The sequence below is a fragment of the Chinchilla lanigera genome, unplaced genomic scaffold (genome assembly GCF_000276665.1).
Source record: "Chinchilla lanigera isolate Chin_1 unplaced genomic scaffold, ChiLan1.0 scaffold00091, whole genome shotgun sequence".
In the NCBI taxonomy this organism is placed as follows: domain Eukaryota; kingdom Metazoa; phylum Chordata; class Mammalia; order Rodentia; family Chinchillidae; genus Chinchilla; species Chinchilla lanigera.
Window position 1 is genome coordinate 5594 of NW_004955492.1, and position 27965 is coordinate 33558.

At 38.7% G+C, this 27965-nt stretch overlaps 1 protein-coding gene across 1 annotated transcript; it reads right to left on the bottom strand.

Moving 5' to 3' along the window:
* Gtpbp4 (GTP binding protein 4) lies at positions 1 to 27965 on the bottom strand. The gene is made up of 17 exons (XM_005404907.1): positions 27858 to 27965; positions 23716 to 23886; positions 21644 to 21747; positions 21423 to 21559; positions 19849 to 19949; positions 18152 to 18244; positions 16919 to 17110; positions 16421 to 16486; positions 14272 to 14361; positions 12579 to 12689; positions 9920 to 9997; positions 9463 to 9514; positions 8839 to 8939; positions 6815 to 7012; positions 4946 to 5011; positions 2267 to 2410; positions 1 to 1151 (listed from the first exon to the last, which is right to left on the bottom strand). Exons 1-17 carry the CDS (start codon positions 27903 to 27905, stop codon positions 999 to 1001), a joined length of 1905 nt encoding a protein of 634 aa, XP_005404964.1. The 5' UTR covers positions 27906 to 27965; the 3' UTR covers positions 1 to 998.

Consider the following 27965-nt stretch of genomic DNA (forward strand, 5'->3'; position numbering starts at 1 on the left):
TGTACTCTGAGCATGTACAATTTGGCAGCACAATTTACAACATTTCTGTTTTTAACTACAAATAAAAGTAGTGTAACAACTGTGTTGTAATAAAGAAGTCGTATTCAAACTTTTAATATTTCATTACATTCACTTGTTATATTTTACCATGCTTGCGAATTGTGAGCTAACATAAACCTCATAATTTTATCCACTAAAAATATTTGAGAATGGGCTCCCAAAAAGTATGCTTTATGGCAGTGCTAGGGTGTTTTTGTCTTTTACACAACATAAAATTTTCAGCAATGGTCTACTAAAACAGGAGATGTCACAGTTAACTGCTGCAATACTTTGGGCACTTTATTCCCAAAAAGTACTTTTGTTTCAAAAATAAAAAAATATTATATTTCGGTCTCCTTTTCTCACTTGGCCGAATCAATACTGATTTGTATCTAAAACAAGTCAAAACAGAAAAAAAAGCCACCCAAAACTTCAGTATATCAAAGCTATTTTTCTCTGGAAATTTATTTTGGATGAAATAGTTGAAGACAGCTTACAATGATAGATATATTGTACAAAAGGACTAGAAAATAATTTGAGAGTATTTTAAACAGAGGGTCCTGACACACTCATAAACTGGTTTTCTCCCAGGCCTACAAGTCAGAGCCAGTAGCTTTCTGCATATATCACAAAGTGAAGATGTCTTCTTCATTAGAAACGGCTATTCATGTGTGATAAATCAAAGCTACTTCTTGCGAAGTGAAGTTTTTTCTGTCAAAAACCCCAATAATCATACCAATGAATCTTTCAGTTTGAAATCTGAATCAACTCTATAGAATACAGAAACACTATCTAATCAAAATATTCATATTATGCACACCTCTATAAGGTTAATCATCATTTTCAGCCCCAAGCCCTTTAGCTATTGCATTGTTCTTTCAGTGAACAGATTACTCCAGTTTTATGAAAACATACCAAAGAAGCAGCCAGTCTAGCCAAACCATGTACTGAAAAGAACACTATCTTCTGTCCTTTTTACCAGATTTCCTCTTGCCAGAAAGTAAGTGTTTGGGCTTCATATCAAACACATGTCTATCTGCCTCCCCTTTCTTCCCCAAGCGATTCATCTTCTTCTGAGCATTCTTCATCATAGTCTTGGCTTTCTTCACCATCTATAGATGGGGAGAAAATAAACTTAAGTAAGGAAATCACTGCATGCTTCTAGGGACCAGGTCCGTTCTATATGAGACCCAAGTCTCAGTCACTATTTTCCCTTAGGCCCAACACAGATTCTGCAGGAACTCAATGGGTATTTGTGTATTAAAATTCAAAAAAATTGTATTTAGGATAAGATTTTTTTTGGACACAGGGTCTCACTATATAGTTCAGCCTGGCCTTGAACTCAGTATGTAGCCCAGGCTGGTCTCAACTTTGCAGGCATCCTTCTGCCTCAGCCTCCTGAGTGCTGGGATTATAGATATGTGCCACCACACCTAGCAGGACAAGTTTTAAACCTAGAAAAACTAAGACATTTTAGACTTAGAAGATTACAGTATGTGTGTTCTAACCCCTTACATAAACTAAGACTGAATCTCAGGCCCATGAGAATATATTATTCACATATGGTCAACAATGCCAGTATTAAAAGCCCAGATTTCCAGACATAAATGGCCGGGAAATGAAAAACTCAAGTATCTATAAAGCAGACTTTTATGTACAGACTTCCTCCTATACCGTAATTTCCAAAATGCTGAAACAAAAAACTTTTGGGTTTTTTAAAAAGACCTTTAGCCAAAGAAACTGTGCACATCCAGTGTATGTCAAAAAACACAACAAAAGATTAGACAGTGACCAAGCTATCAACTGGGAGGAAGGGTGTGGGGGTGTGTTCTCCATAATGACATGAACACAAGCAAGATCACATGATGAGCAACTGGAGTAATTCCCTCTGAGCCGGTTCCTCCATAGGCTCTCCAGAACTGAGGCCTCAAGGTGTTGACAGGCCATTTGCTAGTACTCTCACTCCCCTAAAGAGGTGGACCTGTTCCCAGACTGGTGGTACTTTTTAAGAACATATTTTTGTCCACTCTCCAGAGAAAAAGAGAATGGTTCACCCAGGTAACTGCTTGGAGCATTCAACTATAAAGGATATAAAGAAAATAGGGGATGGAGTACATGGATAAACCCCAGCCAATAGGTCCTGCTGCCCAAAACAACTGTTAGTGTTTGCTCTGAGCTCTGGTGTAAATACACTTATACTCTTAAATTACATAGTGCGGAGACTAACCTTCACATCCCGAAGGCCAGAAACATCACGTGGAGCTCGAGAGCAACTCCGACTCCTGGCAACGGAGGTTGGTGGCACAGAGTCTTCCCGCTTCCTTTTCTTAGTGACACTCCGAGACCTTCTTGCCTGAACTGCGTAGTGGGCCTGAAATGCACAGAAAGCAATCGGCAGAGCTCAAGATCCAGTCCTGCTTGTTCAGTGACAAGGTTCAGTGACAATCAACACTACTCCAACAAGGAGAGAGAACAGTTACGAGTTTGAAGAACTATTATTATAAGAGCAAAAGATACACATAATTAATTTCACATAATTACTTATAAATATTCCTAATACAGCTATTTATGTTACAAAGCTGATTATTAGATTTAGCACAATAATTTATATTTCAGTCATACAGAATTATCTCTCCTTTAGTCCATTTTGGGGTTATGTATCTGAACACAAAGAGACAGAAAGTCAGCTTCAAGTTTAAGCAAAGACATGCAGACTGCCTCTCTCTCAGATAGGTTCTACAGTCACATCCTTGACAAGACTCTGCCTTGGGTTACTCTTAGGGCTTTAAATAAGCCCCTCAACCTTAGTCACTTTTGGTTTTTTTTGTTTGTAAAAAAAGGACAATACAACTACTTCAAACAGTCTAAGACTTTGGTTTTCTTTTTTCTGTCTTTTTGAGACAAGGTTTCAAGTTGGCCTCAAACTCTCAGCAATCCTCCTGCCTCAGCCTCTCGAGTGCTGGGATTACGGAGTGTGCAACCCACCCAGCCAGCAAAGTGTCTGTGAATCAAGGTACCACTGTACTTAAACATTACTGATGAAATTTAAATTATCCCAGCCTTCTTTGAATGAAACTTCAACACAGTGTTGTCCTTTTGAATTTGGTTAATTCCAATTCTAGGGCTCCTTTGAGAAAATAGTCAAGAACATGAAAATATTCTATTATATGAAGAGGTATAGGTTCCAACATAATTCATCATAGGAAAAAGTCAGAAATCCTCTCATATATAAAAAATGTCTTGCACATCTTTGTACTTCCATAAAGACAGCTACTTATTCACTTCAACATCCCACTCTAATTTATACTTTCCCCAGATACAAATCATTTTAATATGTATTTCTTACATATCACCTTGGTTTCTGAGGTGAAAGCAAATAAATGAATTCCTTAAATGAAACTAACCTAAAAGGTCTAAAATAAAAAGAAACTGAATTCTGTTAAACTGTAAGAACAGGCACAGTGGTACACGTCTGAAATCCCAGTACTCTGGGAGGCTGAGTCAGGGTGACTGCAAGTTTGAGATTAGCCTAGGCAATCCAGCAAGAACTATTTCAAACAGCAAGAACTGCCTCAAAATAAAAAATACACTGGGGATGTAGCTCATTATGAAAGCCCTAGATTCCATCCCTGCACCACCAAAAAACTTTAAAAAGTGAGAAAAAAATGCTTATACCACAATGAGCTATACATAAAATATGTGGAATGTGATATAAATGTATTTTAAAAGAAACACATATGAAAAATCTTCTGCACAGAAAAGTGAACAAAAAAGTGAACAAAAAGACACCTTCTACCTTTCAACCTACTATTTTGTGACACAACCATAAAGAATTTCTTTCAAATTTTCAGCATTTTCCAAATTTTCCATTCATGAAAGTAAAAGATAATATATATATACACACATAATAAAATATGGACAGAAAGTAAAAATAAACATTGGGATCACCTCACATAATTGATAGCAATTAAAGTGGAAATTAACACATGGCGAATCCTTGCCTATTCTAAACTAAAGAAAATGGAATGTGCAAATGGACTCTAATGCTTTTCCAATGGTGACCAACAGCTGAATTCTGAAAACATCACCCTTCTGCACCAACAGCATGGATGTTGAGCTACATGCTCCCAAACCACTCCCCACAGGGAACAAGAGTAGCATGGCTGATAACCCATCACCTCAAACTAGACCCTCTGCCAATAAATTAACAGAAATGTGGAATGTTCTAAATTCTTTTCCCTCTAAGTTAGAAATCAATTTTGTACTCTCATAGGTTCCAAAGACCTTGGTTTCTTTATTTAAAAAGCTCTACCTAATCACATCCAGTTATGTGCCACATAACAACATTCAGTCAAATATGAGGCACATATACAACGGTACCATAAAATTATAATGGAGCTGAAAAATTCTCACTGCTCAGTGACAAAGCTGTCATAATTCCCGTACCAGAATGCATTACACATGTGATTATGGTGACGCAGATATAAATAAACTATTGTGCTGTCAGCTGCATGCAAGTATGGCACATACAATTATGTACAGACTGTTAATGACATATATTTACAACTTTTTGCCCTTATTTTATTGTGGACTCACAAGAAAAGGTCACTGTAAAACAGCGCAGTGTTACACTGGCAGCAGCCTCTACCACTCATGTTTACTGCATCTTTATTACATTATTTTTTCGTATGCCTGATTTAATCTCATGTTGATTTCATTGACCCTAAAACAAGAGGCAATACCGTGTGTACGTTATATAACCCAAGTATGCAGTAGGCTGTATCATTTAGGTTTGTGTAAGTATCTGCTGTGATGTCTGCATGACAGAATCGCCTGGCAGATTTCTCAGAACATGTCCCCATTAAGCAAAGTACAACTGCATCTAAAAGCATCCTTGTGCACTTACATTGTCTTTATCATTCATGTCAATACCAAGACTTCGCATCTCATTCTCTAAAACTGTCCGCTGAACCTGAAAAGAAGTTGTATTAAGCCAAATTAGCTTGATAAAATGCCTTTTTTTAAATCAAGGAAAAGCATACATGTGATACAGTAAGGCCAAAGTTCCTGAACACTTCTGTCCGCAAACAAAAGCATTCGGCAAAATTTTGCTTCCATTCACGAACTCCACATCAGGTGACAAAAACAACCTAATAATTAGAACAATGAGGTTAAAGTATGTGGCCTTTAGTGCTCAGTTCCCAAATGACAGAGGTAAACAACAGACTTGTTACAAACTGGGTGCTTCAGGGCTGACAAAGCAAAAACTCTCTTTGACCTCTTGCCCTCTCACTTGTTTGTTTTTCTCCCTAAAGAAAGTATTCTTTTGCCTACAGCAGGTCATAAAAACTAAAAATGTACCCTAATGTTCCTTTGCCTTTCTGTTTCACGTTAGCACTAGGTCAGATCCTTTTGCCCTATCATATTTCTAAGCTGTGCATGTTTCAATCCTGCTCATGTAATGAAGTCCTCATAAAAACGCAAGAGGACAGGTTTGAAAAAACTTCTGGAAAAAATAAACATATGAAGGTCTGCAGAAAAGTGAACAAAAATTCAGTTATGGAAAGAGAGGGTGGTGCACACCAAGTCCAAGGGACACACGTTCCTATAGGCAAGACCATTCTGGATCTCGTCCTATTTACTGCTTCATCTGACTACTTATTTCCGTCCCTTAAAATATTCTTTATCTCACAGAAGTTATTTATATCATGACCAGATAGTACGAAAAAGTGTGATTTTCCTCTTTATCTTCCAATTAGATCTCTTACAATGACCCCCATCACACTTATTTTTACTTGGGATCACTTTCATGATATTGGAGAATTCAATTAAACCCCACAAAAAGTAACACTGACTAAGCAATTCCTATGTGTAGTAACACATACTTTGTATCTTTTCATTTTTCAAATAAGACAGCGACTGTTTTCAAAGTATAGATGAGATACTAAAGCTGAGGTTGGTGACACATCCTAAGACAGAATCAGTATAATAACATCTCCCAGACACCACTGGGTACCACCAAGAGAAATATAAAAATGCCCAAGTCTGTCAATATGAAAAAAAACATTATTTTCAAACATATAAATATCCATAGAAAAGTATCTGTAATGTCAAATTATTTTTCTTCCTTTTCTATTACATTATAACTGCCCTCCATACTGTCTTTGCAGAACTACCTACCCATTCCTGTGGTCCAGGGTAGCAATCATAAGATCCTGTCATGGCTACAGGGATGGGTACATGACCTAGGTCTGATATGCCACCCAGGTAAGATCAAGCAGAGAATGACATCCCAACAAGGATGGGGCTGAGAAGTACAAAGAATCCTGACACTGTCTGACCCACTCATCTCTAAAGTGCGATTCTCCCCATCCTAACCAGTCACAAGGGCCAATAAATTGCCTTTGGGTTTAAGTTAGACTGGGTTAGGTTTCTATAAACTGCAAAAGGTAAAGCATTCTCATTAATATAGAAATTAAAGTGTAAGAAAATGCCAATTGATGGCTTTACTTTTGTCATAAACTAACAATTTTAACTTGTATAATTACCAAATGATTAAGATTTATAATAGTGCAGAACTTGAACCTGAAAGCCACCAAGAAAAAGCACTGTCATCAGAGCAAAACATCTTGCAAGTGCATACACCAACGAATTTTCAAAGTATCTGCAATCCTTAGGGTCACAAATGGGTTGAAATGTAGCACTTACATGATTTACACAAAAATCCAATATATAAAAAATATACCATGCCTCTTTGGCACAACATAAAACTTGCCTTCTTAGCAGTTCGAGGCATCCTTGGTCCCTGGGTATTTTTTTCCTTCGATTGCAGGATTTTCAATTTCTTTTTTTCTCTAATCTGTTTTGCCAACTGTCGAATTTCCATCATTTCTTCATCTTCACTTTCAGATTCACTGTCATACTCTCCAGCAGCTGTTCTTAACTCTTCTTCTTTTTCTAACTCTTCCAATTTCTTTAAAAATGGTTATAATTAAACAAAATGAACAAAGGAAAAATTCCTAAGTAGGTGTGTAACATGTTTATAGGAACCATGATCTGATCACAATTGGGCCCCGTCTATACACAGACCTTTTGTCACAGGAAACAGATTTTGGGAGGGAAATGGAGACTACGTAAACACACTGATGGCATGTCAGTACTGTTCTGTGCCATTTTGTTTTCTTTAAAACAAACTTCAACACTAAAAACTTGCAGAGACACTTCCTTCATTCCCCATCACTCCTAAAGGAAGCATAAAATGAACTTGTACAATACTCACTGATCCATTTTGACACCTTACTAAACAGAACCTCTGGTTACAAAGTTAGTAAGACAAAACTCAATTTAAAAAACGTATGTACATATATTATACCCTACCAAACCAATCTAGACAGGAGCTCCATGGGGTGATGTGTCCATGACCCGACCTTGGTGAAAATCACAGAAGGTGTGAGGCTGGGAGGGGCTAGTCCAGGCCTTCCACAGACCACCCTGTCTTGTCCCAAGAAAAGTGGGATGTGACACAAGCCAAGAAGAATGCATGAAGCACAGCTGAAGAGTTTAAGGAATGGAATCATATGATTTCTCAATGCTAGGGTGTGGACAGAATACAAAGGGGAAGAGAGTAGAAAAGCAGGGAGACCTAACTATGGCAAAGGCACACAGGATGAAAATGAGAGGGTGCCAAAGGTAATTTGTAAATGAAGAGAGTGATACAGAGTGAGCAGGTTGACACTTAGGTTCATTCAATAAACGCCCAAATCACAATACTGCTACCCAGCTTCCAGAGAGGAAATATATTTTGGGATGCAGGATGTGAAGAGCTCATGAAAACTTAACAGAAAATATAAAGTAAGCAGGAGCCGGGCGTGGTGGTGCACGCCTATAATCCCAGTACTTGGGAGGCTGAGGCAGGGGGATCGTTGCAAGTTCGAGGCCAGCCTAGGCTACAAAGTGAGCTGAATGTCAGCCTGAACTGCATAGTGAGACCCTGTCTCAAAAAGACAAAAAAATTTTTAAAATTTTAAAAATTAAAAAATAAAGTAAGCAGGACATTTAGGGATCTGAATAGTGGAAAAATGAAGAAATGTAGACATAAATATTGTATAAATATTTGTTCAAAAAGTTTGAGGAGAAAAAAACAGGGTATCGACTAAAGGAAAACATCTTTTTAAAAGGTAAGAGAAACTTACAGACATTTATCTAAAAGCAAGCACGGAAAGGGGACAGACAGGACAAACACATCAGTGATGGAGCAAAGCTCTAGAGAAGAAACACCTGGGAAGTGGCAGAGCCTCGTCAAGAGCTCAGCCTCCATCTCAGACTGAAGGGTTAGTGGGATATGGACAAAAACCCAGAGCACAAAGCTCACACCCACAAGCTCAGTTTTCTTGATAATGTGGCACCATCCACAGAAGTGGCAGAGAGAAATATGGGTAGGAGGCCTCAAAGAAGTAAAAAAGCTAGAAACTACCTGTGACAGAAGCTGCTCAGCCAGTGATAGGTCTGCAGAGTGACACCAATGCCAGCCCTACTGAAACACAGCCTGTAATAGCCGATGAGAAAGGCTTGGGCTGTCTCTAGGACCCAGCAATGCAGACAGCAGAGTGCCAGTAGAGAAGGAAGGTGTGGTGATGTCTCTGAGTGAGTGTAGAATGGGGTAGGAGACTTTGCATCAGGGCCAGGGTACAGAGAAATGAAGATAAAAGATTATCAAAAAGCTGCGGGAGAGGGTGGTTGTATCTTCAAGTGGACGTATGAAATAGGGGAAAAAAAAAACATTTAAAAAGTGACACAGACCTTCATGATAGCAGGATCAATATAATCAGCTACATTATGGCCTTCCCAGATCTCAGGTATCTTATCATATTTTTCAGATGAATTCATTAAATCCCAGTATTCTAAAGTTTAAAAAAAAAGTTATAATAGTTTCTAACATCTTTAAGTACAATGTATCCAAACTGAGTTAAAATTTTTGCCAAGTCAGAACAAAAATTATAAAGCATTTATGTTCAACACTATGTAACATTACTAACAAGATCAGCACTTACCAACATTTATATGCTGTGAAAAAATAATCTTTTCACCTACAAACAATAGAAAATGACCTGGAAGGAAAAAATTTTAGACCCCTAACAGTATTTAATTTCTGATCTTCAGAAAATTACAAATTAGAGCTGGGTATGGTAGTGCATGCCTGTAATCCCAGCATTTAGGAGGCTAACACAGGAGGATCACCATTTGAGGACAGCCTGGGCTACACAGTGAGTTAAGGCCACCCTGAACTATATAGCAAGACCCTATCTCAAAAAAACCAAAGACAAATGTGTGCTGGAAGACCTTTACTCATGAATACTTATTTCTGCTTTTCTGAAACACCATATGCAAATGGCATTTAAAACACTATTACAGTCTAGTGCTTACTTTGAAGATCCAAAATATAATCATCTCCCATTTCCAGTTCAAGATCTCGTTCCTGCAATGGAAAAGCAAAATAGATATATAATCAGCTTTACTTATAGCTATATAGTTTTATTTATATATATAAAATTAGTTTTTATGTGCCAAAATGTTTTTGCCCCCTCCTTGTTGCAGTGAAATAATCTTTTCAACCCTTTCAGTATCTCTGAGGTTTGACTTCTACTTCTAGTTACAGAGCTATTTTTGACCATCTGATGAACTACATATCTTATGTATTTCCTTCACTGCAATCTAGTATCAACTGAAGAACTCCGTAAGAATAGACTTCTACTGGGGATTCACTCAGATCCCAAAACCTAACAGGTCCAGCACCTGGGATGCTCATCTTGTGCCCAATGCCCACACCACGTTTCTGCTCCCCTCTCCACAAGAAAACTATTGACTAGGAATTACAGCATACCCTTTTCTTCTTGGGCTCCCCAATTTCCATTCTCTTCTTGCGCACCACTACTCCTTCTGGGATGTAAGGGGGCCTTTCCTAAGAAGAGATCATTGAAAATATTTATGTGAAATGCCTTGCTAAATGTGAATGAAAAAAATCGGGAAATCTAGAAGCATTTTTTTTGTCTGACAGGGAAATATAAAACTATTCCCAGGCCAATTAAAAACCAACACTTACTCTGGGGGTGTGACTTTGGGAAAGGAGGTCAGGAGGATCCCACAAACCAAGTATAAATTAATTCAGAAAAAATAAACATCAAAATTATGAAGAAAAATTCTGTAAGATGAAAGTGAAATAAATAATAACAAATTGATCAATTTGAGAAACTCAGACCTAAACCCAAGTGCATATGAAAATTCAATGAAAAGATAAACAGCCCGGATTTCTATCCAAAAAAGGGTTAAAAACAAAATGAAAAGTACTAAAAGTAAAAGACACTTTTAAAATAGTTCTGGAATGGAAAGCAGGCTACTACAATTGACAAAAAATGTAGCAATAATAAAGGAAATTTATTAATAGGTTTAAAAGAGATTTGAGAATTAAAAAACAATAACTAAGGTAACTGACAGAGAGGAAAAATATTTACAGGGCATAAATATCAAATTTCCTAATAGAGAATTAAAAAATAATAACAACTAAGGCAACTGACAAAGAGAGGAGAAATATTTACAGGGCATAAATATCAAATTTCCTAATAGAGAAATTACAGTCCACCCTGGGAGTGTATGTCAGGACTGCAGGTCCTCGGTCTTCCCTTGCAGAGCCTTCTCTCCTCAGTGAAACCTAAGCCAGCTGCTGGGGTAAGAAACAGTGTCCTCAACACTCACATGGAAACCAGGCAGAAAACTAGTGTCTTTCAGCTTAAGCTAAAGCTAACTGAACTCCCTTCAGAGATGCAGGAGCTAATGCCTAACCTAGGACCACTGACTGTCCTACAAGACCCAAAGAATCTCCCACCTCTGCTGATAGGGAAGTTCATCCTGCTGAAGAGCCTCTCCCTCAAGAGCAAAAAGGTAAGTACAGTTTCTGTGTCCAGGAAGCCTCTGCTAGCAATCAGAGGTTATAAAAGGTAGTTTTCTCTTCTAAGCTGATTTTGTTGTGACAACCAGAGGGCTAAAGACACAGTGTTAGACACAGAGTCCCTGAACCTTTGCAGCACTACATCTACATGCCTCCATGGGTGACATAAGGATCATTCCTGGCTACTAGCATATCACATCTTTGGATGTGATATAAAGTTACCTAATTTAGACATGGGGAGGAATGGAGGGAAGGATCTTTCAAATCTCACAAAAGAAGCCCACTGTACACATAAATGTTCCTGTATTTTGATGGCACCCTCGCCTTCTAAAGACTTTGTTGGTAAGATGCAATAGATAAAACTGACATGTGGGGATTCTACATTTATTAACAATGGTTAGATATATAGTCTAAATTTCAGACTCCCATAGCATCTAAACTTCATCCGAAAAGTTTTCATCTCCAGCAGATTCAGATTTTTTAAAATTTTTCTTTGCTAGCTGTCTACCTGATAAGTTATGCAATCTGAAAAAATTAGACACACTAAGCCTAAACATCACTGAGAGAGTTGTTGTCTACATTCTGGCAGCTCTCTGCCCTCAAGACCTCTCTGGAAACTAACTTGGAACACAACCACCCTAATCTTATAGCCTATAACACCCAGATGTGTGGCATCTCTCTAAGAACCAGATTCAAGGGATACCTGAGCTAGTAGAGAAGCTAATTACAGGTCACAAATTAATCTTAAATCAGAATCAGGTCTAGAGCTTAAGATGTGTTTGCATCTACAGTGTCTCAAAAACTTCTTGTCCTCTAACATGTTAGGTATCAGATTTTGGATGAGAGGTATATTCTATAAGCTGAGTAATTTCAAAGCCAAAGTGTCATGAAATCAGGACACTGCGTGGGTGCTGCACAGGTATTTGGGGGAGGAAGAAAAAGGTAACCGAGTTAAGGTAACCTAAAAAATTAAACCATTAATGTCCCACAAATATATTTTTTAAAACAGTAAATATTTCCTTGATGTAGAAAAAATACAAATCACTGAGAAAAGAATAACTTGATAAACAACAAGCATGTAAATGTTCAAGTGTACTCATCTTTACATAGAAAATACATCAGATTGATAGAAGTTTATAGCCAAAATTGTCAATAATATAGGGAAATATGAATTCTCCGTTAGTAGACTATAAAAAAATTAAGGCATTTCTGAAGGACAGTAATACTTTTAATGCTACATCTTGAAATTTATTTGCAAGAACACACCAAGAAATAAGTGTGCACTGTCTTATGGCAAGAAAATGGTAATTTAAAAAGCACTTCTATCTGCTTAATTTTTAAAGAAAAATCTGATTTTAAACTATTTCTGGAAGAAAAACTAACAAATTAGCAGGAACTACTGCTGGCTGAATGAGAAGCAGGTTTTACATACTACTTTGTTTTCTTTTTCACTTGTCACCGTGAGTATTTTTATTACAAATGAGAAACTGAAGCCTACTTATGAAATCCATTTGTGTATGTGGGCCAGCATCTACTGTACTACTCTGTAGCACTGGCACAACAGTATCTCTACCACGCCCTCAAAAGAGAACCTTACCTTATCATCTCTCTTGTTTGGTATCGCTAAATGCAATCTGTTCAGCACTTCATTCACTTTATTTCCTTTCATTTTGGTTTCTACTCGATGAGCCAAAAGCCTATCACAAGCCTAATAAAGTATAAAAACAAGGTGCAGAGTCACAAAAACATACAACAGTCCCCAACCACAAATTCCAAGAAGAACCTCCATTCACTGAAGCTGTGGTTTGCAAGTTCCCATACACTCCCTCTTTTACTGAGGCAGACCCCATTCTCTTTCTGGGTCAAGGGCCTAAATCCTGAAGTAACCCTCTCATGTCTCACAGTGGCCTCTCTCCAACCCTTAGTGCCACTCTATGCAGACTCAAGTGCCCTGTACCTGCATCTCCTTACATAGGTGCAAAGCTCCCTTCCACCCCAAGTCCTGAAACTTGAGTTCTTTTTTTTTAGGCAGGGTCTCACTATGTAGTGCAAGCTGGCCTCCAACTCACAGTAATCCTCCAGCCTTAGCCTCTAGAGTGCTGGGATTAGAGGTATGTGCCACCATGCCCAGGTATGTTTGCAGCTTTTTTAGGTTTGGTTTTGCTTTTTTCTTGAAATTTGAACAATTAATCACTTTCAACTAAAATAACAATAAGCAGGAAATAATTAAAATAACATGTAAAATCAAACAGGAGACTCCCTCAAGCTGCTTCTGCTTTGCAGTTTTCTTTCTACTTCTGAACAAGTTCCATGACAGTACAGTGAAGTCCTTGACTTATATTCAAGTTGCAAACTTTTACAGACACAAATGGATCTCACATTACAAACATGTGTAGATGGAAACAAATCACAGAAATAGCTCACATGTTGGCCAGACATCATCACAGTTGTACTGCTATGTGCGTACTGTGTAGCATGATATTGCACAGTAGCACAGTGCTCAATCAGAGCTGGCAATGTTCAGAAGCAAGAGGAAAAGCAGCAATAATGTGGAGGGGATTGCTAGGAAGTGCAAAGCAGTATGGATTGCAGATCTGTGTCAAAGGTATGTAAGTCTCACTTTGTCAGACATGAATGAATCCGACCTACGAATGTTCTCTCCTCAAACAGAACTAATTCATAAGTCAGGGACTTAATGTAGTCTTTTTACCATAGTTGGTAAGGAATATGTGAAAAGACACAGCTGCCTCATTATGTAGGAACTGTAAAGTACATGCAGTTCTCCAGATCCACAGATCCTGTATCCATGAACTCAACCAACTGCAGATCAAAAATAGCTGAAGAAAAAACTGTGCCTGTACTAAACATATATCCTCTTTTTTGTCATTATTCTTCAAATAATAGAGTAGAGCAACTATTTGCATATTATTTACAATTATTATGTACCATAAGTAATCTAGAAATTATTTAAATAAAGTATGAGAGGATGTATGTAGATTACATGAAAATACTATACCACTTTATATGAGAAACAAGAATGTCTGCAGATTTTGGTACCCCATGAGGGGAAGAGGTACAAGCAGAACTAATTCCCAAGCAGCTACCAAGGCACACAAGGGTCGCTTCACATGCCATCATTCATCAAAGTGAAACAAGGCACAAGCCTTCTGAGTGTGTTGGGATCCACCTTACAATGCACAACTCCTGTCTGGCTACAGTGAGTACTTTGAGAAAGAAAACGATTCTTTTCTCCTGTTGACTGACTTCGCCTGATTTAGGGAAGCACTAACCTCTGTTTTAACTTTAATAACACCTTCCTCAGTCAGGGTGCTGGTCTCTACAACAGGGAATCCTTCAGTCTGCAAGTCTATAAATATTTTCTGGGAAAATAAAAGAAGAACAAGACATATATTACAGATTTTCAGTTCCCTGTGGAACAAACCATACTGTTCTGCAAATGGAGGGTGCAAATGCGAATTTTTCAACAACTATTATTTTTTTAATCCTTAAAGAAATAAACTTACTTTTCCCTATATTCTTCTGCAATTAAAAAAATGCAAACATTTGAGATCAAACTAGATTATAGCCAAGTAAAATTTCAAGCTCTATGGAACATTCTGTATGATTTCATATTCCAAAAAAGAAACTGACAAGATCGAGGTTGATTTAAAAAAATAGAATCTTCATGCTATTTTAAAAAAAATTTGTCTTCCATGGTCCAAGAGAACTCCTTACAAAACAATTTAAGTTTACAAATCTAGTAACTTGATAAATCAATATGAGTATAAAAAGAAAGGACTGGTTTGAATAGTCTCCATCAAATACCTCATTTATATCTAACTGTAAATGTGACCACAGTTCAGAAAAGGTGACCAACCCACGATATTGAAGCTGCCCATGAAGAAGGTCTAATCCCATTACCATGGAGTCCAAAGCAGTAGTTTCAGAGAAAAACCTGGTCTGAGCACCAATTCTGCCCCTTAGCAGCACATGACCCTGAGTAAGCCAGTCACTGAGCTTGGCTATGTGACAGTAACTATCAAGTGTCATCATTGTGTGGTAACTGTCACACTGAAAGGTAAACTACAGAATTAACCAAGCAGTAAAAATACGAAAGTGTCCATTATGCACTTGCACTCTAATTTCATAAAATCTTCTCTATAACTGATACAGGCATTTCCTCCAGTGAATACATCAACTTGGACTCCAAAAAGTGACCGCATTTCTTTAGTATCCAGCTGGCAAGTAACCAATGATGCAGGTTCTCACTTCCATCAGAAGTGAGCTTGTCTAATTCCAAAGTATGAGCATATAACCATAACTTAATAAATCACATCTTAAACCTTTCCTACCTACTCTCCTTCTTCACTCACCAATGCCTTTTGGACTGAAAACTGAAATAACATAATAGATCAAGGGATTTTTCAAAAGCAAATCAATTCTGACATCAATGTACACATAATAAATAATTTTTAAAATGTACTACTGTTCTCTGAGAAAACCAGTATGGCTGTTTTTAAAAAGCTAATCCTTACCAAGTATTACAAGTTCAAATAGAACAAGAGACACTGAATGGGAAACATGTCCCTTCTACCCCAGAATCTTCTACCTCAGAATCTTCTACTTTAGTTTAGTCAATAAAGTACATTCCGGAAGACATGACCAGACAGCCTTTACCCTTCTAATGAGTGGTTCTCAGAAGTCAAGTGGGCATCAGTCAACCTGGGAAGGCCTGTTCATTTCAGACTGCTGCCACCCCAAGGTTTCTGACTGAGGGGCCTGGAATGCCCATGATATGCATTTCTGACAAACAGCTAGTAAAAAAAAAAGTGAGTTGAGGCTGCTGTTGCAGGACCAGTGTGAGAACTACTGTAACAGTGCACATCTCTCAAAGCACTTACCCAGAAGTTGCCTATTAAAAAGGAGTACAAAGTCAATGAATTTGAAAAATTATGCCTAACATTTGCCTGCCTCTTGGAAAACATCAGCAGACACTGCATGTACAGTTCTGGAAGCTGCACCTTACAAGAGCTTACAGATCCTCATTTTCCTTCACTCAATCCTTTGTTTCCCCAACTCACTCACGTAACCTCTTTTATTAAGTAACACCTACGAATGAATGCTCAACCCAACAAAAAACTTATTCTGGAAAACACTGACCTGATACCTTGAGGCCTACAAAAGAGAAAGCACACCTCCAAGTGTTTAGCTTCCTCTAAAGCACCAACTTAGTGAATACTCTTAAATCATCATATCCTAAAGGTCAAATGTGTCAATCCAACAAACACAAATGTTTCTGAAGAAACCTATGTTATACTGTCATGTCACTAAACCACTGAAGATATTATCTTGCACTGTAGTGCTGAAATTCCTTCTAAACACTGGTTGTCTAAGAATTGAGAATTAGAAACAAATTTTTATAACATTTAGGCAATTTACCTGATCATCTTCAGGAAGTTCTGGTATTCTCTTCACATCACATTTGTTTGCTACAACTATAAGAGGCTAGCAAGGAAAAAAGTAATTATTACTTTCAACTGTGGAATATGATAGTCCTGCCCCCAACCCTATCCACGGTATTGCTTTCTATTTCATTTACCAAAGGTCCTCTGTAGTCTAAAAATATTACACAGAAAGTTTCAGAAATAATTCTTAAAATGTGTACTAATCTGAGTAGTATAGTAAAATTTCATGGTATCCTGCTCTACCCCATCTAAGACATGAACTACCTTTAGTCCAGTATTTTAACTCTATGTATGCTACCAGCCACTCACTCAAGCAATTATCTTCATTATCAGATCACCATTTGTGGCAATACAGTGCTTGCGTTCAGGTAGTATCTGTAGTTTCAGGCACCCAACAGAAGTCTTGGAATATGTTTTCCCCACGGAGGAGGAGGAATACTGTGAAAATTAAACTACTAGTTAGCATACTTACTTTGTTGATAAAGAGGGGTCTGATATTCTGGAAGAGCTCTAACTGCTCTTTCAATCCATGTCCACACTGCTCAGATAAATCCATCACATACAAAACTGCAGCACGAAGGTGAGCCAGCGCTGTGATAGCTTGCATTTCAATGGTGTTCCGATCCTCTAAAGGATGATCCAAAATACCTGGAGTATCTACAACCTAATAACCAGTCTTTATTACTTTAAAGTGTACTTATCACAACCTTCTTTTCTAGCAGTTAATTCTCACACAGTCAGACCAGACCTAACAAAACCAGTAAATAAAATGTAGGTCTCTGAAACTGACCACATGAAAGTAACAAAGCAGAAAAAGAAAACTCTGTGTTCTTAATACATTAAAAAACAAAAACAACAAAAATGGGAGCAGGGATCCTGGAGGCCTCATTAAAGAACCAGCCAATGATCTCAAGAAGGGGCTGGGGATTTAGCTCAGCGGCAAAAGCGCCTGCCTGGCATGTGCAAGGTCGTGAGTTCGGTTCCTGGTACCGGAGAAAAACCAAAAAAAAAAAAAGAAAAAATGACTTCCCTTTTCATTAGAGACATCATAAAATATAAAAACTGGAATAACAGCAAACTCTCCCAGTCTTAAAAAGTACTTTCTTCAGGCCGGGTGTGGTGGTGCATGCCTGTAATCCCAGCACTCAAAGAGGCTGAGGCAGGAGGATCGTTGTGAGTTCGTGACCAGCCTGGGCTACAAAGTGAGCTCAAAGCCAACCTGAACTGCATAGTGAGACCCGTCTCAAAAACACCAAAAAAAAAAAAAAAATTACTTTCTTCATCATTTATAAAGTTAAATGGAATTCACTCATGGAAATAGACTATTTCATGCTTTTAAATAGTATATACCATCTCTAGGCACAGAGAAATGATACAAAGAGATTTCACTTCATTACAGGCATCACTACTGAAATGGAATCTCAAATGCAGAAATCTATCTGGCTGCTGGCTGCTTTCTCTGAATTACATAAATATGAACTGCTCGTATGCATCCCCAAAGCTCAGAAGAGATTTCTTTAAGGTGATGGAGATATTTTAAGTTTTTAGTGATTCCAGAGAATCTTTGCTCCCCACCTCCTCAGGATTCTCCCTACAGACTGTTGTTCATAGTTGACTCTGTACTATAAAACATCACTATAGCTCTTTTGTAATCACTGAATTCCATTAACCCCAAAACCAAGATTTCTATTGTTTCCAGACTCACCTGCCAACGTAGATACTTATAATCCATGTGCCCGACAAACAAAGACTTGGTGGTAAAAGCGTATGGCTGAACATCCACATCTGCTCTGGTCACCTTGAAACAGAACAATCAAAACTTCCACCCTCACAGCTCTACACAAACAGTTCTATTCAAACAATACAGGTATGGCACCTACATGTTACCAGGACTAATTTTTGGCTAATCAGGAAAAAAAGCCAACAAGAGACTTCACATGATTAAACTGTGTAGGACAGAAGTTATGAACTTCCTTCATGCCCGTGGGCTCGTGCTACAGGTATCAGGGAGGTCATGGAGCAGCAGCATTTGAAGGGTGGCCACCACCTCTCTCACTCCTACTACCTGCATCATTGGCCCAGCAATGCCCAACAGCACTCTCTGAAGATGGAAATGCTAAATATCTGTGCTGTCTAGACAGAGCCCACCAGTGACATGCTGCTAATCAATACTATGTGGTTCATGCAACTGAAGAACTGAATTTTTTATTTTGTTTAATTGGCTTAAATTACAATTTAAAAAGACACACAGACAGTGGTCACTACATTAGCTCCTACAGCATGGGCCAGTCAAAGTAGGTTTTAGACATGCTGCCAAGAACTTTTTTTTTGCCTTTTTGAGACATGGTCTCGCCACACAGTTCAGGCTGGCCTTGAGCTCACCTGGTAGCCCAGGCTGGCCTTGAACTGGCAACGATCCTCCTGCCTCAGCTTTCTGAGTGCTGGGATTACAGGCGCGCGCCACCATGCCTGGCTGCTGGCAAGAACTTGAAACCTCACCTGAACACTGGAGTTTTGCTTGTCACCATGTCAGGGCACTTTTTGGACAAAGTAAAACCCACAAACCTGTTTCAAAGCTTAAGTGTTCCTGGCAGTAAAGTATAAGCCCTGAAAGAATTAATAATATTTTTTGGCACCTGAGTGTTACTAGTTACAAAGTAATTATTTAAATGCCCTTTCTACTCTTTTCAGATCCTTCATGGTCCACTAAACTGTCCTCAGGTAAAATTACTGTTTCTTAAATGTTATACTTGTACATAAATTCACTCAAGAAAGACTCAGCAACTCACCACCGCAATGGACCCAATTTTAATGAAAGCTGACCCAGTAATCAAGGTGACAAACCACCTGAAAAGTAACTGCAGACTGGGAGACTCTAGCTCCGAGAATGCTGTCTGTTAGAGGAAGTCACCTGGCCGAGAAAACCCTCTGGCATGACCAGTTTCAGAATAAGTTAACACAGCACACCCAGGTAAAGCTCTCCATTTATCAACAAAAATGTACTTAATTCTCTCAAATTCTTTAGAAATTACAGGGTGCACAAAAGAATCAGAAGTAATGGATTCTGGGGGCTGGGGATTTAGCTCAGTGGCAAAAGCGCCTGCCTGGCAAGCGCAAGGTCATGAATTCGGTTCCCAGTACCGGAGAAAAACCAAAAACAAACAAACAAACAAACAAACAGAAGTAATGGATTCTGTAACAGCAATATAATCTAGGTTCCAGACAGAAACTTGAGTGTGCTCAGCTGTCAAGTCCTCTTGAAGACTACAGTAATGTTTACTAAAGGACTAACTAATCAGCAGAAAAATATTACCAAATGCATCCTAAGTCCCACAAAGTCAGAAAACAGTAGTACTTTGACGTAAGACAGATCATCTGCTTTACAGTAAAAAACAGACCTACCTTGTTGATAAAGCTGGATTTCCCAACATTTGGGTACCCACACAAAAGCAGAGTCCTTGTATTTGGATCAATGGTTGGCAAGCGGGATAAATGCTGACGCACTATGAAAAGTTTAAATTAGTTAAAAATTTATCAAACTCAAAATTTAAGATTTTCTTTAAATAAATGATTCTTATTATTTGGACAACACAGTGTATTTTGAAGAATATGTGCCAAAATCTTCTGGCTGCAACATGGGCTGTGTGCATTAACTGACTCATCTGTAACACCAAAACAGCTCCAAGTGGCACCCACGCACAGGGCTCTACTGCAGACCCAACAACCTGTAGGAAAGAATTTTTATGGCACCCATGTGCATAAATGTTATTTGAAAAATCATTTACAAGATGCAGGGAAAAGGAGAATAAAACCAAACAAGTCAAAATGATTTGCAGTATAAAAATGCATGCAAAAGGGCAAGTAAAGGGGGCTGGGGCTGGGGATTTAGCTCAGTGGCACAGTGCCTACCTGACAAGTGTGAGGTCTCAAGTTCGGTTTCCAGTGTGGGGGGAAGTAATAACCAATTTGAAGATATTAATGTGTAATACAACAACCATCATTAATTTCCTATCGTGGCTGGGCGTGGTGGTGCACGCCTGTACTCCCAGCACTCAGGAGGCTGAGGCAAGAGGATCTTTGCTAATTCGAGGCCAGCCTGGGCTACCAAGTGAGCTCAAGGCTGCCTGAACTGCGTAGTGAGACCCTGTCTCAAAAAAGAACCCATCCCCCCAAAAAAATTCCTATCATGTCTGAAATTCTGTATTGCTTGTATTAGTTTTGTGTTATTTTGTAAATGTCTGTGTGTTTGTTAATGTTTTTGTTCTTTTATCTTTAAAATAAAAAAGGGCAAGTAATGTTTTCTATAAAACTCTATTACATCAAATCAGAACTGGCCCTACTAAATAAAGGCATTTTTAAAGAATGAAAATGTCAACAGGTAAAACTATGAGTCTTTTTATTTTTTACATTTTTCAGTATTTTCCCAAGATTCATGTCTATGCCTTACGTAGTCAATATTTAAAAACATACAGGGGCTGGGGATTTAGCTCAGCGGCAAAGCGCCTGTCTGGCAAGCGCAAGGTCGTAAGTTCGGTTCCCGGTACCAGAGAAAAACCAAAAAAACAAAAACAAACAAACAAAAAAAACATACATATTCTGAATAGTCCCATTACTCTATAAGCATTATAATCACTAGCTACATTCTCTCCAATAACAGGCCTATTAGAAGTTCTTACACGCTAGGCTAGAAAAAAACTGATCGCACAATCTCTAAAATGAAAACAACCATTTTAAGAATAATTCCTCAACAAGCATCTATTATCTTAACAGGACACATTAAACCATTTCTGCACTAGGCATGGTGGTGCATGCCTATAATTCCAGGACTTGGGGAGACTGAGGCAGGAGGATCACCACAAGTTCAAGGCCAGTATGGGCTACACAGTGAGTTGAAGGACATCCTAAACTACGTATTAAGGCCCTGTCTCAAAAAAAAAAAAAAAAAAAAAAAATTCTGCTAATGTGTTAACAAGTACCTTGTTCCAAATATTCCAAACTCTGCTTCTGTCTCTTGATAATAGTGCACATCCGCCCAAGGGCAGCCCGCTTCAGCTGTTTGCAGCGGTAGAGAGAATCACCGTATTTCATTAGCCGCACATAATCTTTAGCAACACTTCAAAAAAATAAAAAATATGTAAGTATATTTTCCCACTACTGATACTAAATTAAAAGATACCATAGTAAGAAAATACCTTACTTGTCCACTAAATTTTTGGCAATATTTATTTGTCCTAGAGCCAACTTGTAATGATCCTTATCATAGAGAATATTCATCAAATCGGCATAAAATGGATGGATATCCTATAATAAACAAATAAAAAATGCATAGCGGTCATTCTGGTCCAACGGTTACTTATTTTTTCACACAATTAACACATAGAGATATTCGTCCCTTTTCTTCTTCTATTTGCCCTAATTCCCATCCCAGTACAGAGACAGATCTATCTAGGATCTAGCCAAGGCCAGCCCTCCCCATGTGTACTAGATCCCCCCTGTGGTACTACTCAGGAATACTGCGCCAGAAATTCTTTCCTCCACAAGACCATTTCCATTAGGCTGCAAATATCACTTTTCAGGACTTTTTTTTAAATTTAAAACTCCTCTGAGCCCACAGTCATTTCACATCTTACCCTATTTCTTTGCTCCCTCCCAAACTCTGTGAGCTCATCAAGCTCACCTACAACTTCCCAACTGCCAATCCTGATTTCCTCTACACCTCTTAACAGCACTGGGTAGCTGGCTACTCATCCTACTGGAAGCATTTTCGGCTTCCTCTGTAACACTCACTTCTCCAAACTGTGCTGACTCACTGCCACAGCCCAGCTCCATACATTCAAGCCCCCAGGGTACTCTTCTTCCTAAGCTCACCCTGAGACCACATGACCTCAAGGAGATTTTAAATAGCGTCTACACTTTAAAAACTGCTTTGCATCTCCAGGCCAGACCTCAGACCTCTGCTGAGCTCTGGCATTTCTACACAGAGCCTCACACACATCTCTCAGTAGTATACACTGTCTGGACTCTTGCCCTCCCTGTCACACCCCTCCTCTCAGCCTCTCCCAGATTGGTGAATGGCAGCTCTGCTCTCTGAGGTGGAGAACCTCAAAGTTCTCTCATTCTTTCCCTCAACACTATACCTTGTCTGTGAGTTCTTCTTTTTAATGGTGCTGAAGCCAATCATTTCTCAATATCCTCACCACTATCACAGTTGTCTTAAGTCACCATGCTCTTTCTCAATCACAGCATTGACCTTCTGATGGTCTCTACTCTGTCCTACCCCTACAGGCCAGGCATCTTCTAAAAGGCAGGTCAAAAACCTTTCCAAGGTTCTAGCCTAAGTTTTTACTTTATAGTGCTTCTGCATTTTAAAGAAATAAGCCATTATTACTTTTTTAAATATAAAAGTTGCTATGTAAACCAACCCTTTCTTTCTACCTCATCTACCTTCAAGGAACATTTTAGGGCAATGGCTAATTTTGGCACTAGGGCTATACCAACTCCCACAACCTTTACAATTTCAACCTCACAACAGTGTGATCCTACACATTCGTAAGACTTCATTTACTGTAATCCCAGCACTCGGGAGGCTGAGGCAGGAGGATCGTTGTGAGTTCAAGACCAGCCTGAGCTACAATGTGAGCTCAAGGACAGTCTGAACTCCATATTGAGACCTTGTCTCAAAAAAAAAAAAAAAAGACTTCATTTACAGGCTCTGTCAAGCAATTTCTGCTCTTGTGTTTCTACAGCTAAACACACAAGCAAAGTGCAATATGCTGCAGAGTAAGATATTCAGCCTCAATTGCTATCTTGCCACTGAAGAAACTGTCAGTACTGAAATGAGCATCACCACCTAATAAAACAGTAAGATCACAAACAGTAGTAGATCTTAGGCCACTGGCCCAATTGAGCCCAGAGGAAAATATGCCTCAGAAAAAGGGAGGAGACAAAAGTCTAGAGGAGCTGGTGAAGCATGAAAGACTCCTGGGCTTCAGATTTCATAACCTGTAGTTTTTAGTTTGGGTTGGGCCCTGCAAACTTAGAACTTACAAAGAGAGCCTGGAAAGATAGTTTTGGACCTCTTTAGTTGAAGCAACTGAAAAATATAGTAAGGATTCAAAAAAATACAGATTCTGTTCCCAGCTTTGATACTCCCTGACTAACCTCTGACAAATATGTTTCTTCTGTCAAATAAGTACAGCAAACTGGCTAAAAGCTGATTCTTCAAGGCTCACATTTACATAATCATTCATGTCCCCCAGAGTCACTTACATCTAATTTGGGAAAATCTGTTAGAATCTGTGAGAGTCTGTCATGGTAATTCTGCTGAGTAAATTTGACTTTTCTCATGTAAAAATGCCTAATGCGATGAATTTGATAGTGTTTATGAATAACCGTTGGAGTCTTTCGTTGAGTCTTTGATAATGTCAAGTCAATAAAGTCCTGCAATAAAAGAAAACAAAACACAACTCAAACATCTACTTTTCACCCATTTGTTTGAAAGCTTCTTATAAACAACATGTAACAGTACTACATATTTTAAACTATAAATATTTATTTTTTCTAACCAAACCTTTTACATACAACTTTGTTCATATTTATGGCTCTTAAGAAACACCAAATGGCTGCTGAAATAAATTTTACTGCATGCTTTTTTTGTTTTTTTGTTTTGTTTTGTTTTTTGTTGGTATTGGGAATCGAACTCATGACCTCGCGCTTGCCAGGCAGGTGCTGTGCCCCTGAGCTAAATCATCAGCCCCTACTCCATGCTTTCTTGATGTTACTTTAACTTCTGAATACCTAAGAGTATTTGAAACTTAGACAATTCAAGCATAAATCAGAAAACAGTAAAAAGAAACAATCCTTCAATCTCAACATGCACAGCTTTAACTTTAAACTTACACAAAATGGGAAAAATTCAGTTTATAATTTCCTATGTTTATGTAAAGTGATTATTTGATATAAAAGATAACTGCATAAATTCCCAGTGCAAATAGCCCCACCCTCTTTAGTAAAGATTCTATCCCCATGCTTCCTCAATTCCATGTACCTAGCCATGTAAAATTACTTGATTCTCCCTTGAACACAGATTAATCCAACAACATTGACCTTTTCTCACAAAGGATGATAGGAATACCCAGGTGCTGAAGATAAAATAATGACCTTGTCCATTTCTTCACTCAGAATATAATGTCAGAAAAAGTAACATGATCACAATATGGTCTGCCAAAAATTAGGAAAAGCAAAAAGTGTTAGGAAGGTCTGGCTACAAAGACCTTCTCTACTCTCCTCCAAAGAGTCTTTTTACTTGTATAGTTAAGGGGTTCATTCAAAAGTGACCTACTTTATGAAGCTTCCCCTGACTCTCACTCACCAATCACCAAGTCTCCCAAATTCATGCAGAATCATCCCTTGGTATTTGCCCACCCAAACAACACCATACTAAAGATGATCCAGTTCCTTAATAAAACAGCACAGTATTGTGTAGAATCTACACATACACTCTTGTAATTTAAATCATTTTGTAAAAATTTATTTTAAAAATAAACGAAGGAAAACATATTAACAAACAAACACCCATTTATAAAGTAGCATAAGAACAATACAAGCAATACTGAATTACAGACAAAGTGGTAGGAAATTAACAGTGGTTGTTGTATTACATATTGGTATCTTCAAAGTGATTTCTCAGGAAACCAAATAGAGACATGCAAGATTGATCAAGTAAGGAATCATTAACTGTTCCTTTCAGTAGAGCAATAGAAGTCAGTAGCACAACTATGATAGCTATCCCGTATATACATATATACATAATTTCCCCTTTTTTCTTTTCTCTTTTCCCTCATCCCAGCTGCTCTTTACTTGAGCATTTGCTTTTCATTTCACAATGTCTATGGTACTCCTAATTTTTATTCACTCTTTCAGGTTCTTACACTCGTGAGACAGTATGTTGCTTACACATAGAGGTCTGGTTTATTTCATGGTCTCTAGTTGTGACCATTTACCTGTAAGAGCCTCGAGTTTATCTTTCTTTATAGTTGAGTAATATTCCATTATATAAAAATACCACAATTTTTTTTTCCATTTCTCAGTGGATGGACATTTGGCTTGCTTCCACAATTTAGGAAGTACAAACTGTGCTGCTATTAAGTCATATGTAAATTACTTGTAACACCCAATACAATGCAAATGTTATATATATTGTATGTTTAGAGTTCAGTAAAAATAAAGAGTATACATGTTCAATACAGACATAATTTTTTAAAAAGTATTTTTGATCTGCTGTTAGTTAAATCCATGGTTCTGCAATCCACAGGTAAGAGAGGGTCAAGTGTATATACCTCCATAATAACAACTGTCATATTTCTAGTGTGTTTATAAATGCTTATACCTATTCCTCCAGGAAATGACTTCCAAAAGGTAGGTACTTTACCTTAGGCAGTACTGTGGGTACAAAACTGCATAAGATAAAGTACCATTTTCTGGCCTAAGTTCACCCCAAGCTCAAAAGCTGCCATCTTGCCTCTTTGTACATATGGACAGGCAGAAGAAAACAGTAAGGTCCAACACAGGAGACCTAGAGATTCATCCTGCCTCTTGGGAGAATGCTAAAGCTACTTCAAACCACTGATATGCTACTATATCTGTCATATTAATAAATCCTTCTGGGGGCTGGGGAGATAGCTCAATGGCATAGCGCCTGCCTGGCAAGTGCAAGGTCCTGAGTTCAATTCCCAGTACCAAAAAAAAAAAAAAAAGCAAATCTTTCTGCCTCTATCAGTAATCTTGGGGTCTTAAATCAATCACAAACATTTGGTGCTAAAACCCAGTCTGTCTCTGTGAGGAGAACAATCCATAAGGCTGCCTTTGCCATTGCTGTCCTCCCCCACAATACAGGCCATTCTCTCTGATCCATGCTGTCACCTTGTAGGTCTCTGGTGGACCCTGTCATTTTTTTTTCTGCCTGTCCATGTGTCCAAAAATCCTAGCACAAGATCTTGGTCCTTCCCAACCTGGGGACCAGAAGGCTTTTTGGCCTGAGAAAGATAAGTGTGACATCAGTTTCCTGTTGTTGGCCACCATTATTGTGCAAATAGGTAAACATAGAGACGCCTGTTTTTCTGTTGTTTTCTCTTCAGTCCACCTACAAATCTCACCCACTCCACTACGGGCAATTCCAACACCACAGACAGCTTCTATAAAGAAAGGTATCCTAGATTTCCAGTAGGGCTTTTTTACTTTCAATCACCAAAAAACTACTGTTATCCATCTTTTAGACATAAACTTTTCTATTCTCCAGAAAAACACAACCCATTCAAGATAACAAAAAATGGATGCTGCACTTCAACAAACTTGAGGGATGGCTGAGAAAACATGAGATCAAAAATATAACTAAGACGTGATTCCTCCAAATGATTTACTTGCAAATATCAAGTTGCAGTGAGACCTGCCAGAATGCTGTCAGAAGAGCGAGAAAAGACTGAGAGAGGGCTGGGGATATAACTCAGTGGCACAAGCGCCTGCCAGGCAAGCGCAAGGTCCTAAGTTCGATTCCCATTACCAAAAAAAAAAAAAAAGGTTTCTAACACAAGCCGATTCCATCGCTGGGATTTTGAAGCCATTGAAGGAAGACTGAAAATATCCACACTGAGCAAGTTAGCTAACGACATTAACCTCTTCTCTGAACTGGTTCCCCCTTTCAGGGTTCCAAAGTCTTGCCTTACAAACACGTTTCCCGAAGATGTTTTCGTTTCACCTATTAACTGCAACACACACACACACAAACACCGAAAGTTCTCCACATAAAAAACTGACTCTAACAATCTCTACACTCAACATTTTTTTGAAGTCTCCTGCTACTGTGAATTAATACATTATACAAATTTGGCCTGGTTATGTTTATCGTGATATGTCTGGGAAAAAACTAACTTTCCCAAATCCAACCGCAAAGGGGAATATTTTAAAAATTAAATGTTAGGCCGCGACAGCAATAAGCCAAGACTTCCAGACAAAAGTGGAGGCTACGCCGAACTCAGAATCTCAAGGATGGGGTCTCGGCTCATCACTGACCGCGGCAGGCTCCCTCCCTAGCACCTCCCAATCGCCACCGCCCATCTATCCACCTCGTCCCCTCTACGGCCCCTAAGAGACCATTTGCTCTTGAGGGGCCCTTTGGTCTCAAAATGTTTCTGGTCTCTGGAGGAAAGGAGTAACAGGCTTGCTTTCAAATGGTGGGGCTGATCCCTGGGGGTCCCTGATCAGGAGAGGACGCAGCCTAGTAAGTGAGGCCCAGCAATGGGGGACTAGGGTCCCCTTCTCCCAGCCCCAAAATTGCAGGTCTGAGAGCTCCCAAGCAAAAAGGGCGGAGAAGTGATAAGGGCGACACAGGGTGAAGCCTATCTGAAACCCCCTACCTTGGCGGAAGGCACCACCGTGATCTTCTTAAAGTTGTAGTGCGCCATCCCGGCAACGGGCAACACGAGGTGACCCGGCTCGGTGAACCGGACTTCCGTCTTCAGGAG

Excerpts from the sequence above, each read along its gene's own strand:
- Gtpbp4 (XM_005404907.1), bottom strand. The coding sequence starts at position 27,905 with ATGGCGCACTACAACTTTAAGAAGATCACGGTGGTGCCTTCCGCCAAG. Across the intron at positions 21,560-21,643 it reads GCCAAAAATTTAGTGGACAA|TGTTGCTAAAGATTATGTGC; the intron begins GTAAGGTATTTT and ends ATTTTTTTGAAG. Across the intron at positions 7,013-8,838 it reads TTGATCCTGCTATCATGAAG|AAATTGGAAGAGTTAGAAAA; the intron begins GTCTGTGTCACT and ends CCATTTTTAAAG.